Genomic DNA, 13,280 nt, shown 5'->3' on the forward strand with positions numbered 1-13,280 from the left:
CTTCCAAACGGCCGCCATGGAAGCCATTGCAGGACTTAGTCTTGCTGCCAACATCCTACAGCTTATAGACTTCACAGCGAAAGTCTTATCGACTGGAAACCAAATTCGCCAGGCAGGTTCTACCGTACAGAACTCGGAATTAGAACGGGTGGTTGGGGACGTCACGAATCTGAATGAACGCATTACATTATGGGCTCGTCCCAATCCGGCCATTTCAGGCCCATTGGCTCAGGGCAGCCAGGTGCGTTATCTGGATAGGTCTGCACGCTCACGACATCAGTCTTACATGTCTGTAGGCACTCGAGGATTTGGCTGCTGAGTGTACGAAGATTGCTCGGGAACTCATCGCCGAACTCGAGTCGTTGCGATGTTCCAAAGACGCGGCCAGATACAAAACGATTCTCATCGCCCTAAAAGCATCTTGGAATGCGGGAAAGATCGAAGATATCCAATCTCGACTTCGGATCATGCGTGAAGAGCTTCAATTCCGCATTCTGGTGTCCATCAGGGACGACCAATTGCAAGGTCTAGATGAATCGAGTCGGACGGCGATCCAGGGCATAGTGGAGAGTAACAAACAACTTGGCACGGCAATAACCTCACAAACCGAAAGGATTATACACCGACAAGAAGTCGACAGCTCTTTGGCATCGATACGTCACAAAGAGGTCTTACATACCATCGCCAATCAACGATTAGAAAAGTACAGCATCAAGGATGTCCCACGCGCAATCACGAATAAGCTATACTTCGCCCGGAAAGACGACAGGTACGATGATATCGTGACTGCGCATCAGAACACCTTCAACTGGGCACTGGAGAGTAGAGATTCCTCAAGCTGGCCAAGCCTCGCAGATTGGCTTCGTCAAGATGGTGGGGTGTATTGGATCAACGGCAAGGCCGGGTCCGGAAAATCAACGTTGATGAAGTATCTCTATCAAGATCCCCGGTTTATGGACTCGCTAAATCTCTGGGCTGGAGGCGATCGTCTCATAGTTGCTGACTTCTACTTTTGGAGTTCGGGTGCTGAGATCCAAAGGTCGCAAGAAGGCCTCTTTCGTTCACTACTTTGGCAAGTGCTCGATCAGAACATATCCTTAGCCTCTACGCTATTTGCGGAACAGTATCTCCTCGATGCTGAATGGGACGAATTCCCAACATTCCACCAGCTTCGGCGAGCATTTGGGAGGCTCACCAGTCACCCTCTTACATCCACGAAGATTGCAATAGTAGTCGACGGACTGGACGAATTCGATGCTCAACGTATCTCGATGACTGAGCTTGGCGAGATGTTCATCACTGCCACAAAAAATGGTAAAATCAAAGCCCTTCTGTCGAGCAGGCCCCTCACGGAGTTCACGGATTGTTTCGCTAGTCAGCCACAACTGCAGCTCGAGCAGCTCACTCATAACGATATCGCAAAGTATGTGGATGACAGCTTGTCCGTACATCCTCAGATAGTGTACCTGAAAGTCACTTACAAAGACGACACCAATGCCCTTGTGGAGGAGATCGTCAGCTCAGCCTCTGGCGTTTTCTTATGGGTCAGACTTGTAGTGAAATCTCTCCTCCAAGGTTTACAGAATGGCGACAAGATCGAAGACCTTCAATCACGACTCCAGGAATTACCGAAGGGTCTTGAAGCGCTTTTCGCCCACATGCTGAGTAATGTACCTCCCTTGTACAAGTCGCAAGCCGCATGCATATTTCAAATCCTTCGGTGCAACGACGAAGGCCACCAGCAGTCGTCTATAATGGGAAGAATTTCTGCAAGGCCACTGTCCGCTGTCAGATTGTCGTATGCAGAAGCCAAAACCAAGGAGATCATGAGTGCAGAAATCTGTCCCTTGTCAGATGAAGAACTCGAAAAGATCGAGATCACCACGGACCGTCGACTCAGAAGCCGTTGCGCAGGTCTCCTAGAGCTCCGGACGCGAGTCAAGTCCCAGAAAGAGCACACAGGTCGGGACGAATCACGCCAGGTAAAACAAATAAGCACCAAGGACGTTGTGTATCTTCACAGGACTGTTGCTGATTTTTTATACAAGAAAGAGGTCTGGGACGATCTGGTGACCCAAACAGAAGGACGGAAGTTTCACGCCTCCCTGGCTGTGTTACAATCATTGATCATGGAAGTCAAAAGAATCAATCTAGCATGGCAGCAACCTGCCGATCGCAAGGTTCCCTGGGGACTTGTGATAGATACACTGTTGTTCGCGCGACTTGCAGAATCGAATACCCAGATGAGCTCTCGGAAGCTCCTGGATGAGCTTGATAGAGCAATGACAACTTACTTCCCAAACAATGTAGGGGAATGGAAAGAGGAACGATACGAAGGGGCGACTTGGTGCGACACATGGGAGGAGGATTACTCGAGGCCTGCTCCCTGGCATGATAACTTCATGTCCCTGAACGTCAGATTCGGTTTGACTTTGTACGTCCAAGACACCGTCCGTGCAAAAGGCCAGCTTTGTTTGGACAAACGTGGTAGGCCACTGCTCGACTATGCGTGCAGACCTGAGCCGCAATATGGACACTGGTCAGACTTTAGTGACCCTGATCTCGTTCAGACTCTCTTGCTAAACGGTGCTGACCCGAACTTCAAATTCAACGGGTTCAGTGCCTGGCAAAATTGTCTTTTTACGCCGATCGAAAACCCCGTCAAATGGGTGTCCATACTGAAACTCTTACTTCTACATGGGGCGGATGCCAATGCACGCATCGAAACATATAAAGAAGGCAAGAAAACTGCACTGGTTGTCGTCCAGGCGAACTTCGATAAATTCTTGGCTGGGGATGTCGAGGCTACCAAGCGGATGAAGGAGCGCTTCGCGTCTCGTAGTGCAACAGTACCTTATTTTCCAGTGTCTGAGAAAACACTAGCTCAGCTGAAGTTGGATGTTATCGAGTTGAAGGAACTAATCACCAACCCTAGAGCAGTGCAAGGCAAGGTCGGAGACAGGAGTTCGAAGAAACTTGGTGAACGGGTGACGCGATTTGTAAAGCGTGTGTTTGGGAAAGGCAACAAATAGGGACTACGACTAGACATATTTCGACTGCAATGATTAAGTGGTTTTCATTACAGCCAATGTAACTATTGTTCAGATTCCGTCGTATGTATCAGAATGGTATTTCGGAAATCTCATAACGACGACGCGTGATGCAACGCACAGACCACACCTCAAAGCCCTGGAAGCTCTCTCAAGCTCCCCACCTCGCGACTCCGGAGACCCTACACCCACCATGTAGTCACCAGCAAATTTTGGCGGTAGAGCCTACAGATTTCAATGCCTACGCGCGCGATAAAAGCAATATTCTATACTCGCTTCCACCATGAGAAAGGTATTCCAAAGACAGCCGCGCCTTAGGAAACCCCGCTGACATCTTCTCCAGGGAATCGCGTCCTCCACCAGGTGCCCGCAGGCGCCATAATACCGTCCAACCTCCCGTCGGCGCTCCCCACACCACTGTTCACCTTTCCCTCGGTCACGCAATTCCTCATACCCACACAACAGTTCTGCGACCGCCTACTCACTTTCTGCATCAACCACAATCGCGTCATCGGATACCCTGTTTGCATAAGAGAAGGGAAATACAGTAGAAATGAATTCATATTCAACTTCGCGATCGTGATAGGCGAAAATGAGCGCGACTGGGCGTGCTACGGCGAAGTCGTGAGGAAGCTGGGACGCTTGTTGAGAGGCCTAGAAGAGCAGGGCGGATTCTTGTCCAGAGAAGAGGAGGGCGTTTGGGAAGATGAAGGAGGGAACGTCGGGTTTGGGCATGACGATGGCGTCGGCGGGTTCGGAATAGGGGGTGGAAGCAAGGTGTATGCACTGTGTGAGATGGTGCTTGAGGATTTAAATAACTACGCAGAGTGTATGATACCAATCGGTAAGTCATGCTTCGTACCAGACGGTAGTATGCGATATACTAACAAACCACCAGATGACTCGAATACGATCAACCTGAAGCTGTTCCCTACGCGACCGCCTCCTCCGCCTATCCTCGCGCATCAAGTGCCCTTGCTCACCATATCTCTGTCAAGTCTCCAGCAACCCGTATCCTCGGACCTCACTCTCAATCGCATACTACCATACATAAACGGTATCAACTCGATAGCCCATATAGCGCAACTGGCTGATACCGATCTCTCGTTGACAAGACGAGCCATTCAACATTTGGTATATTATGGATGTTTAATACTATTGGATATCTTCAGCTTCAGCGCCATATATGCGCCAACAGCAGAGATTGGTGATTTCATAATGGATGCAGAGGTTAAAGAGGAATGTATGCGCTACGTCAGCGTACCGAGAATGAGACTTGGTTCAAACGCAAAGACAGCTCGGATGGATAGCGAAGTTTCAGAGAAGAGTAGGGACGAGCGTAGTTCGACCTCGTCTTTGTCATCGCAGCAAAGCGAGACTGTCGGATCTACGCTTAGGGTCTCAGAGTTCGATAGTCACATCGCCGCTCAAAAGAAGGAAGAGGAGGAGGAGAACGTATGGCAGACGAGCCATGAGACGTTGATAACACTATACACATCGCTGCGACAAGGTCTCACTTTGAAGAACTGGGTGCTGGAGAATCTGGATCTTCTCACTGGCATCGACGTACGCCGCTTCATAACCTTCGGCATCATCAAGGGTTTCCTCTACCGTGTGCACAAGTACGCGATAGCGACCTCAACGACCCTACCACCCGCACCACCAACGAGTCTGCAAACAAGTGCCGCGACATCTCTCGCAAACCCCCGCGACTCAGACACCACCACAATTCGCGGCAACGAACGAGTACACCATTCCTCCCAACCAAGTATTCAGACCCACGGTCACCACACTTCCCAAGCCAATATCCACACACATCATCCATCCTTCTCGATTCACAGACCGAGCGTTGCCTCTGCGATGCCTGCGAACCACAATCATCTTCAACAACAGAACCCCCAACATCTCAGTGTTTCGAAGGGTGAAGAACACCAAACCCTCGAGGGCTTGGTGAGGGATAAGAGCGGGAGCGGGCTGCCTCTATTGAGGTTCCTAGATGGCATGCATTGTTTCGATGAGATATGTACGGAGTTGGGACTGCCCGAACGTGTTGTTGAGGGGAAGGTACGGGGTATGGGTGAAGGCGCTGGAGTCGTTGTTCATCGATAAAAAGACATGGCTTCGTCCCGGCTTTCAGATTGAAAAAGTGTTGACGAGAAGTATTTCGTCAAACCTGTGTATACTATGCCATAATCCCAATGCTTACATGATGCTGGCGCCAAATAATGCATCCACTAAACAAAACCCTGAGCTCAGTGCGGTGTTCGAAAACCAAATATCCTGCTACCCTTCTTCATGCACCCTGTTTGCCCCGTACCTCCAGTTTCCTAGGCTTCTTTTTCTCCTTCTTCTCCGCATCCGCACCACCATTCTCCTGGTTCGCCTTCCGCTGCTGCGCAAACTCATCTGCTGCACGTCTCAGCGCCTCAGGATCCGGTATGCCGTCCTCCTCCCCACCCATCTGATCTTGCATCTGCCCATCAACATCCTTCCCTTCCCCACCCTCTTCACCTTCCTTCTCCTTATCCTTCCCATCCTTCTTCCCACCCCCAAGCTTCACCCACGGCCCATGTACACCACCCACACCCGCTCCCACCAACGTGCCCACAGCCGTCGTAGGAATCGTAGCCACAGTCCCCACCAGCGTGCCTACCACCGTACCCAGTCCCGCTCCCACAGCCATACCAATACCACCGCCCCCTACACTACCCTGGAACGCGCCTGAACTGAGCACGCGTGCCTTCTTCGAGTTTCCATGCGCTTCAATCTCCTTGTTGTAGGCATCTTGCAGGTATTTGTTCCGTTTCTCAGGGTCCTTGATGGTTTCGGCGGCGGCACGTAGCGACGAGGCGGTTTTGGCGGAGGCGAGGGCGGACTCGGCGCTCGCGGCGGCTTCTTTGAGTTTGTCTTCTGGACTGTCGGACTTTGCGGCTATGCTCTTCAGCTCGTCTACGTCGGGGACTGAGGAGGGTGCTTGTTGGTTTAGTTTCTTGGGTGGCATGATGGATTGCTTTTCTTTCTTCTTTCAGTCGATTGGAGGTTTGTTGCTGAAGGAGGTGTTCGAAACGAACTTTCTTCGTGTGTGAGAGAGTGCCATGATGATGCGTGGTACGTAAAGACTCCTTTGGGCTTTGGTCGTATCCTTGGAGGTGCAAGTTCCCGTTATGACGTCATTTGTTCACGACTCCGCTCGTCGCAAAACCTGAAAGACCATGAGCACAGCGCGCTCCGAGGAGGCATCGATTTGTCAAACATGGAGGTCAGGGGTTAGCTTTGAAACGCAGTAGATTCATGTCTAGGGGTAGCTCGCTAATCGAGAGTTAGGGCCGCTTCACCATTCTATGGTTGATGATACCAAAGTCTATGATACATCCTCTATGAAACTCTATCGCTTACTCCCAGCTCAGGGTCCAGCTACCTTGCCAGGCTCCTCCACTGGTCAAATCATTCAAACCTGTAAGCTTCAGGACGCTGCTGGTAGAGTTGTACTCTACATTGCTTGCATCGATCGTCTCGCCGTTCAGCTTGACCTGTCCACAAGATGAAGCTCCCATGATAGTGACGTTGGCAAGCGCGTTCGTATCCTTGAATTCGCCCTGGACCTCAGCCTTTAGTTGTCCATCCATAGCAGCGAACGTAATATCCAGGCTCGACTCCGGCTCAAGAGATTCGCCATCGTCAATGTACAGGTTACCAGAAGCAGTACCATCAGTTGATAGAGCAACGATGAGACCCCATGGGTTTTTCCGGGACTCAGTAGTGGTGTAGCCAGGCTCTTGAGTTGGCAGTACTGCGCCACCGCGGACGTATACGGGAATGTGGCCCAGAGGAGCCGAAATGGTAGTGTTGACACCAGCTTCAGCCTGGACACGCTCGCCAGAGTACCAGTCGAACCAGCTCTCGCCGTCAACGATACCGGGGAAAACACCATTGACGGTGTCAACCTGAGGCTCAAGAACGGGAGTGACGAGGATGTTGGGTCCCAACATGAACTGTGTGTCGACGCCTGCGAGCTGTGGCTCGTTGGGGAACTCCCATGCGAGCGCACGCATCACGGTAGAACCAGTGGTGTGGGCGTCGTTGAAGAGAGTGTACATGTAGGGCAGCAGAGAGTATCGGATGTGCATGGCGGTCCTAGATGCAGAGGCTACGGCATCCCAGACGTAGGGCTCCTGTGGAATGGCAGAGAGCACGTTGTGGTTGCGGTAGAATGGGAAGAAAGCAGAGAGTTGCATCCAGCGGGCGCAAAGCTCCATGTCAGTGTTTCCGTTGAATCCACATGTGTCGACGCCGAACATGGGAATACCGAAGAGTGAGAAGGATAGAGCCTGGGGAATGGAGAAGAACATGTAAGCCCACTTGGACGCGTTGTCACCACCCCAGTGACCAGCCCACTTGCCGCTACCAGCGAATGTGGACCGTCCGATAATGAAGGGTCGCTTGCCAGGGAAGACCTCGAGAAGACCCTGGTAGGTGGCATTGATGATTTGGTGACCAAAGAGGTTGTGGACATCGTACTCTTCAACACCGTTCTCGTGTGTCGCGTTAGGGCTGACAGCGTGAACAGCAAGATCAGCTCCTCCCTGGACATGGTTGATGACGTATGGAGGGTAGTTGACGTTGCGCGAACCGGGCGTAGGCTCAGATCGGTAGTAGCTGGCAGTCGTAGAAACCTCTGCCGTGGGCTCTGCTGATAATGCGGCCTGGCTCGAGGCACCGGCTGAGGCTGAAGCGGCCTCGGTTGCGTTGGTGATGTTGAAGCCTTCGGGGAAGTCGTAGACGATGTTGCCTACCTCACCAGGAAGAGAGAAAGGTGGGTGAACAGGGTTCAGTGTAACGTTGCCAGTACCGCAGGAGCCAACACAGAATGAAGAGACTTCAGTCATGTCAACCCAGAAGCCGCTGAACGGCACTTCCTTGTACCACTCAACCATCTCCTTAACCCACCAGGCTACACCGTTGGAAGATAGCCAGTCGGGGAAGACAGTGTACCCAGGCCATACAGCGCCAATGTATTGGCTGCCATCGGGGTTCTTCAGGAAGACACCAGACTCGTTTCCGCGAGTGTAAGTGTCGTATGCGTCACTCGCGTTCTGCGGGTTCGGGATGTAGATTGCTGCATCTACGATGGGCACAAAGTGCTGGTTGTTTCCGTGCAGCCAGCCAAAGAAGTCCTTGACACCGGAGGGAGAGAAAGTCACGGGATCAAGAGTGAAGTCTCGGTATTGGTCCATGTAATCGATGTCGAGCCAAATAGTTTCTAGTCATAGTCAGCAAACATGCTCGAGCGACATAATGCGAAAAGAAGCTTACCCATAGGAATGTTGAATGCCCTCATAGTCTCAACAACCTCTCTGAGCTCTGTCCAGTTGCGGTAACCCCATCGGCACTGGTGGAAACCGAAGGTCCAGTATTGCTGCATGGCAGGCAGTCCAATCGCCGACTTCTGGTACTCCTTGGTTACCTCAGGCTGAGAAGGTCCGTCGTAGAAGAATAGATCAATTGCGCCTCCCAATGTTCTCCAAGAAAGATGGTCAGGCTTCATGACAACATCCATGCCGTGAGTGTTACGGTAGTATACACCATGAGAGAGAGACTCGTACTTCGATCCAGTTGGCTTGCTCTCGTAGCCAAAGTTGCTCTGCTGCATCTCGGACTGTTTAAGAGGGGTCCTGCTACCATTGCCACCCTTTTCGAAGTAGCGGGTTTCGAGGTAGAATGGGTGGCTACCATAAAGATTGCGGTCGATTGGGTCACCAACATCAGCAGCGTAGATGGTCGCGGTGAAGTTGTTGTTCAGGCGGAGGCCGTGGATGCGTTCTCCCAGACCGTAAAGGTTATAGTCTTCAGGCAGGCTGTTCACAAACTCGACAAACTGGTTCTCATAAATGAGGTGCGAGCCTTGAGTAGTGAAGATGACGTCTCCAGTAGAGCGACGGCCGACATTGAACCAGAAAGATGGCTCGTTGCCCCCTTGAAATCGCGTTAGCTGGGAATCCTCGGAACCTAACAAAATCCTTGTTGTAATTACTTACAATCAAATTTGAGGTCTGTGCCGTCCGATGAATCCTCGGCTTGCGGCCTTGGGATAAGATCTTCGGGAACAATCCATTGGGACTGGTTGCTAGCATCAAGATGTTTGGGGACAATGCTAACGGCCAGTCGCCCCTTGGCCTGGTATTCGACCTTCAGGTCTAGCTCCTCGATATCGGTACCGTAAGCATTGCAAGGTGCGCCAGCCAGTGTCAAGGTGGCGCTCAGGCCACGGTCGTTTTGTTCAAGACCGGACGCCTTGTAACCTGGGCAGACATCTTGTGCATCGACAGCTTGCGGATCGTAGATGTTGGGGATCTGCTCAACGCCTTGGTCTACTGAGGGAGGAAGAGTAAAGACAGGGCGGAATGAGGTAGGGGTGCCAGCCAGGGTCGTGCTCCAACCGCCGTCAGACGAGCTGATAGGTGTCTGGCCAGCTGTAAGCGACAGGAAAGAAGAGAGCAGCGTTGAAGCTTGAAGATAGCTTGAGCGCGACATGATCGATGTGCTGAACCAGTCGAGAGCTGCCTGAAGATCCTTTGGAGTCCATGGCGAACTGGTCCCTTTATAGCTTTCCGCATTGCTGTCCACTGCATTAGGCGCCATATTGGTTTGCTGCGTGAATCTGCGATTCCCCGCAGTGAAGGAACCTGCAATGACGCTGAGCAACAGGAACTGGACTCGAGGAGGCTGGGCGCCTGCATGCGCCATGCATAAGCGAGCTCCGTGCGGAGGATGATCATGGGGGAGCGCGCCGACATTGAGCGAATAGGAACGTGCGGAGACATGCAGTTCCGTCGATGTGTGGGGATCGTGAAGAAGACGGTCTTCTAGATTCTAAGCTTCGTGGCTTGAAGCTTGTGATAGCTCATAATGTCTGGCAGAAGCGACTCACCCGTGGGTACTTCCAGTGTAGGATGTACCCCAGCATGCGGTACAGCGCGACAATCCTGAAGGAAAAGAACGGATCCCTAAAGGAAAAGAAACGAATCATTGTCAAGTTTGGAGGGTTGGAAGTTGGTGTCGAGGTGTTGTCTTCGTTCATAGTTTCAATGTTTGGCACGGAAGTCATCGTGCCTGCTTCGACATGAACCGAATCAGTAGGTGCGACCCGGCGGAGGAAAATTGCTACGCATCTCCGAACGCCTTCATCGCGCTCTTGCTTCCTCGGTCCACGTGAACGTCCCAGTCCTCTTCCGAAGCTGACAAGAGCGCAGATTGTAGACGCGCCACGGAATGTATCTCGGTAGAGCCACTAAATCATACATGCACGGCACGATATGGCGGGTTCAACGTTCTGTACCTAGGTAGGCCACATGTCATGACAGTGGGGTCGGACGCAGATCTCCCCACAAGCACGGTTGCTGGTCACGAAGGAAGAAAGCTTATACACACAGCCATACTGTTATAAAATTGATATTGTGTTGTATTTCATTGATACTGTTTGTTTTACATTACGTTAGGGTATTAAAGTACAAGAATGTTAGACGTCGTTGTGACATTGCATCCGCTCTGCAGCATGATCCGTAGTATTTGCTCCTTGCTCGCATTGCATCATGGAGCTGCATGCAGTCCATGGCCTCGCGTGCCCTAGCGTTTTCCCGCGTGCTTCCTTCCCGTGCGTCGGAGTACAGGGCTGTCGCGCACGCCCTCGTTGGTCCAAAGTCGGGACACAGAAGTGGAGCGGCGGGTGTATTACACTGCGCGCAATGCGATCCTTCCTGAGGGTCTCGGCCCGTGGAGAATGAAGAATGTTGGTGCAGGCAGTACACGGCCCGCATGGGTAAGACTACAAAGCTCAGCGCGCCCCCAACATCATAGTTGGAATGACGGTAGGGCAGGTGGCTTCCGTAGCTCACGTCAAGGGTGAGTAGCTTGTAGGTCTGCTGTCCTCGCTAGGTCGATGGAAAGTCTTGTATTCGGCATATTCGTCGCCTTCTTCAGCAAGATACAGTCCATCGTCCGGGAGCCAGCTTCGCGAATCGTGCGTTGCTCGGGTTGCTGTGGTCATCGTAGAAGCCCGCGCGGAGGCTCGACGTGGGGCTGTTGGTGGTATAGGAGACTGCTGTCGCGGAGGGGTATAAACAGTTGGTGATAAACGAAAGTTCGGGTTCGTAGGACTGGGTAGTACCGTTGAACTTGGATGTAAAAGCAACCCTGATGCAGCAGGAGGTGCACCAGGTGAAAGTGGTTCTGGAATAAGACTCGAGTGTAGCATGGCGGACTGCGCCTTCTTTGGAGAAAGAGAAAGTGGTTTAGGGAATGTCGATTCTGTTGGTGTTCGCGCAGGGTTGCGCGAAGGAACGGTGGGTGTGTTCGGCTCGCCATTTGGTTGATCGCCTATGATATCCTGGTACCAGTCGTAGGAGCGAAAGCTGAAGCTTGGGCTTGGAGGTGGCAAGTCGGGTAATGGAAGTTGAGGGGGCTTGCTCTCCAGTTTAGAAAGAGTCTCTCTAACGGGGGAGGGTGGTTCGGAATCACCTCCGTTCGAACTGCCGTCGGCTATCGAGACACTGTCGGCAGAGTGTCTTTTGTTCGGTAATTGGCTCAGTTCGTATTCCGAGTTTCGCTTTTCCGCGGTAGGCGTGGCATGCGAGATGGATATCGATGGAGGAGCGGCTGTAGGCGGGATGTATTCCTCAAACTTGTATCGCGGCGCACGATCCCGGGTGGGAGTACCACTGCGAGGAGTATCATTACCCCGAAGCGAACTGACGGCATTGATCAACTCATCATCGAGTATCATGCTCTTGTTGATATTGACATTGACAGCATACGACTTCGCTTTCGTTGGCGGTGGAGGAAGGGGATGTTCCATGAGCGGATGAGGTGTTGGACGAGGTGGCAGTGCCTTTTCTGTTGAGCTTCGTGCGTGCTTCTCCATAGATCCTGACCTCTTGTTTTCCGGTTTCTCCTTCTTCTCATTGAATGCAAGAGCCCTGGCAAACAGCCCAGGGTCCATAGTCTGTTGTTGACTGAAGGCTGCGTTCTGGGGACTGTTTGGTAGTGATGCTACCAAGGTTCTCTGATCTGTGGCATTCGAGGCAGACCTTTGGCGAGTGTGTGAAGGCGCTTCGATCGTATGGGTGCGTGGCCGTCTTGCTCGAACCCTCCAGAACCAGTAACCAGCTGCAATCATCAACACCACCATTCCCACAACTCCTACACCGATGCCAATAGCCGACCCTGGAGTTAGTCGCGAAGTTGGCTCTGCGCCCGACCCGCCAAGCGGTGCAGCACCGCCCATGGTAACACATCTTGCGCTCGAGCATGCTTTGCCGCTTGCGCAGTCGCTATCTGTAGAGCATGTCTCGGTGGGTCCCTTGGAAGTGTCCACGAGGCTTGGCTGATTGAGTGAGTTGGTTACGATGGGAACAGGAGCATTCGTTCCAAGTTGGATGAAGGAGAAGTCTGATGCCAAGTTGGTAGGTAGTGCGGTTGGTGACGACGAGGCAATCCGTAATGATGTAGAAGTTGCGCTCGGTTTCCGTTGTTTGGTAGAAGTACCAGTGGCTCTTTGTGACGAAGTGGATGTAGCCGGCGCTCTTCGCGATGAGGTAGATGTAGTGCTTTGTGGTCGTCGGCGGGTAGTAATGAGTGTGGTAGACATTATTATTAAAGACTGTGTTGAAGCTGGTTATACTGATAAGGAGTGAGTGAACGACGCCGCGCCGATGCCTCAGCCACTTCGTCAGGATGCGCAGGCTTCTTTATGTGATACACCAAGTTCTCCGAAAAGAAAGCATATAGAACGAATGTAGTGTGTATGAAGGATAGTAGTAGGTGCTCACAAAGTCACGAAGATCCGCGATCGACAGAGTCCTTGCGACACAACATCGCCATGCAGGGCGGCACGGGTTAGACCATATCTTGTAGGGTCCGGCAGAAGAGCGTGGAGCTAAAGTTTATTGACGATGCACGCACGGTGCGGGCGATCCACGTTCGGTTGGAGGTTTGACGATCCTTAGTGCGCAACCCAACGTCGCACCCGTCAAACCTTGTCCCCAAACATTGCTTTTGCCGCGACAGTTGACAGTGTGTGTGTGAGCAATAAAGGTATATCACGACAGCGGAAAATACCGTAGTGCTGATCGAGAGAAACTGACCCCCCAGCTCCTGTTGCGCCCAGTATTGAGTACGTTGCGATAAATGCTGTTAGTTCCCCTGTCTACTACCAACATAGCCGGATTCGGCAGC

The 13,280-nt window shown here is 52.1% G+C and overlaps 3 protein-coding genes across 3 annotated transcripts; 1 reads left to right on the top strand and 2 right to left on the bottom strand.

Annotated features, from left to right (window-relative positions):
* Positions 1 to 16: 16 nt before the first annotated feature.
* On the top strand, positions 17 to 5,159 carry J4E92_006458 (uncharacterized protein; the record flags this gene model as incomplete). Its single annotated transcript, XM_051497825.1, has 4 exons — positions 17 to 241; positions 297 to 3,006; positions 3,394 to 3,894; positions 3,949 to 5,159. 4 exons carry the CDS (start codon positions 17 to 19, stop codon positions 5,157 to 5,159), a joined length of 4,647 nt encoding a protein of 1,548 aa, XP_051351551.1.
* Positions 5,160 to 5,343: 184 nt separating this feature from the next.
* Positions 5,344 to 6,051, bottom strand: J4E92_006459 (uncharacterized protein; the record flags this gene model as incomplete). Its single annotated transcript, XM_051497826.1, has 1 exon — positions 5,344 to 6,051. One exon carries the CDS (start codon positions 6,049 to 6,051, stop codon positions 5,344 to 5,346), a length of 708 nt encoding a protein of 235 aa, XP_051351552.1.
* Positions 6,052 to 6,442: 391 nt separating this feature from the next.
* On the bottom strand, positions 6,443 to 9,689 carry J4E92_006460 (uncharacterized protein; the record flags this gene model as incomplete). Its single annotated transcript, XM_051497827.1, has 3 exons — positions 6,443 to 8,310; positions 8,364 to 9,023; positions 9,086 to 9,689. The coding sequence occupies 3 exons, from the start codon at positions 9,687 to 9,689 to the stop codon at positions 6,443 to 6,445; spliced, it is 3,132 nt and encodes a 1,043-aa protein (XP_051351553.1).
* Between the last annotated feature and the right edge of the window lie 3,591 nt (positions 9,690 to 13,280).

This window comes from Alternaria infectoria (genome assembly GCF_024043175.1).
Source record: "Alternaria infectoria strain BMP 0036 chromosome Unknown scaffold_10, whole genome shotgun sequence".
In the NCBI taxonomy this organism is placed as follows: domain Eukaryota; kingdom Fungi; phylum Ascomycota; class Dothideomycetes; order Pleosporales; family Pleosporaceae; genus Alternaria; species Alternaria infectoria.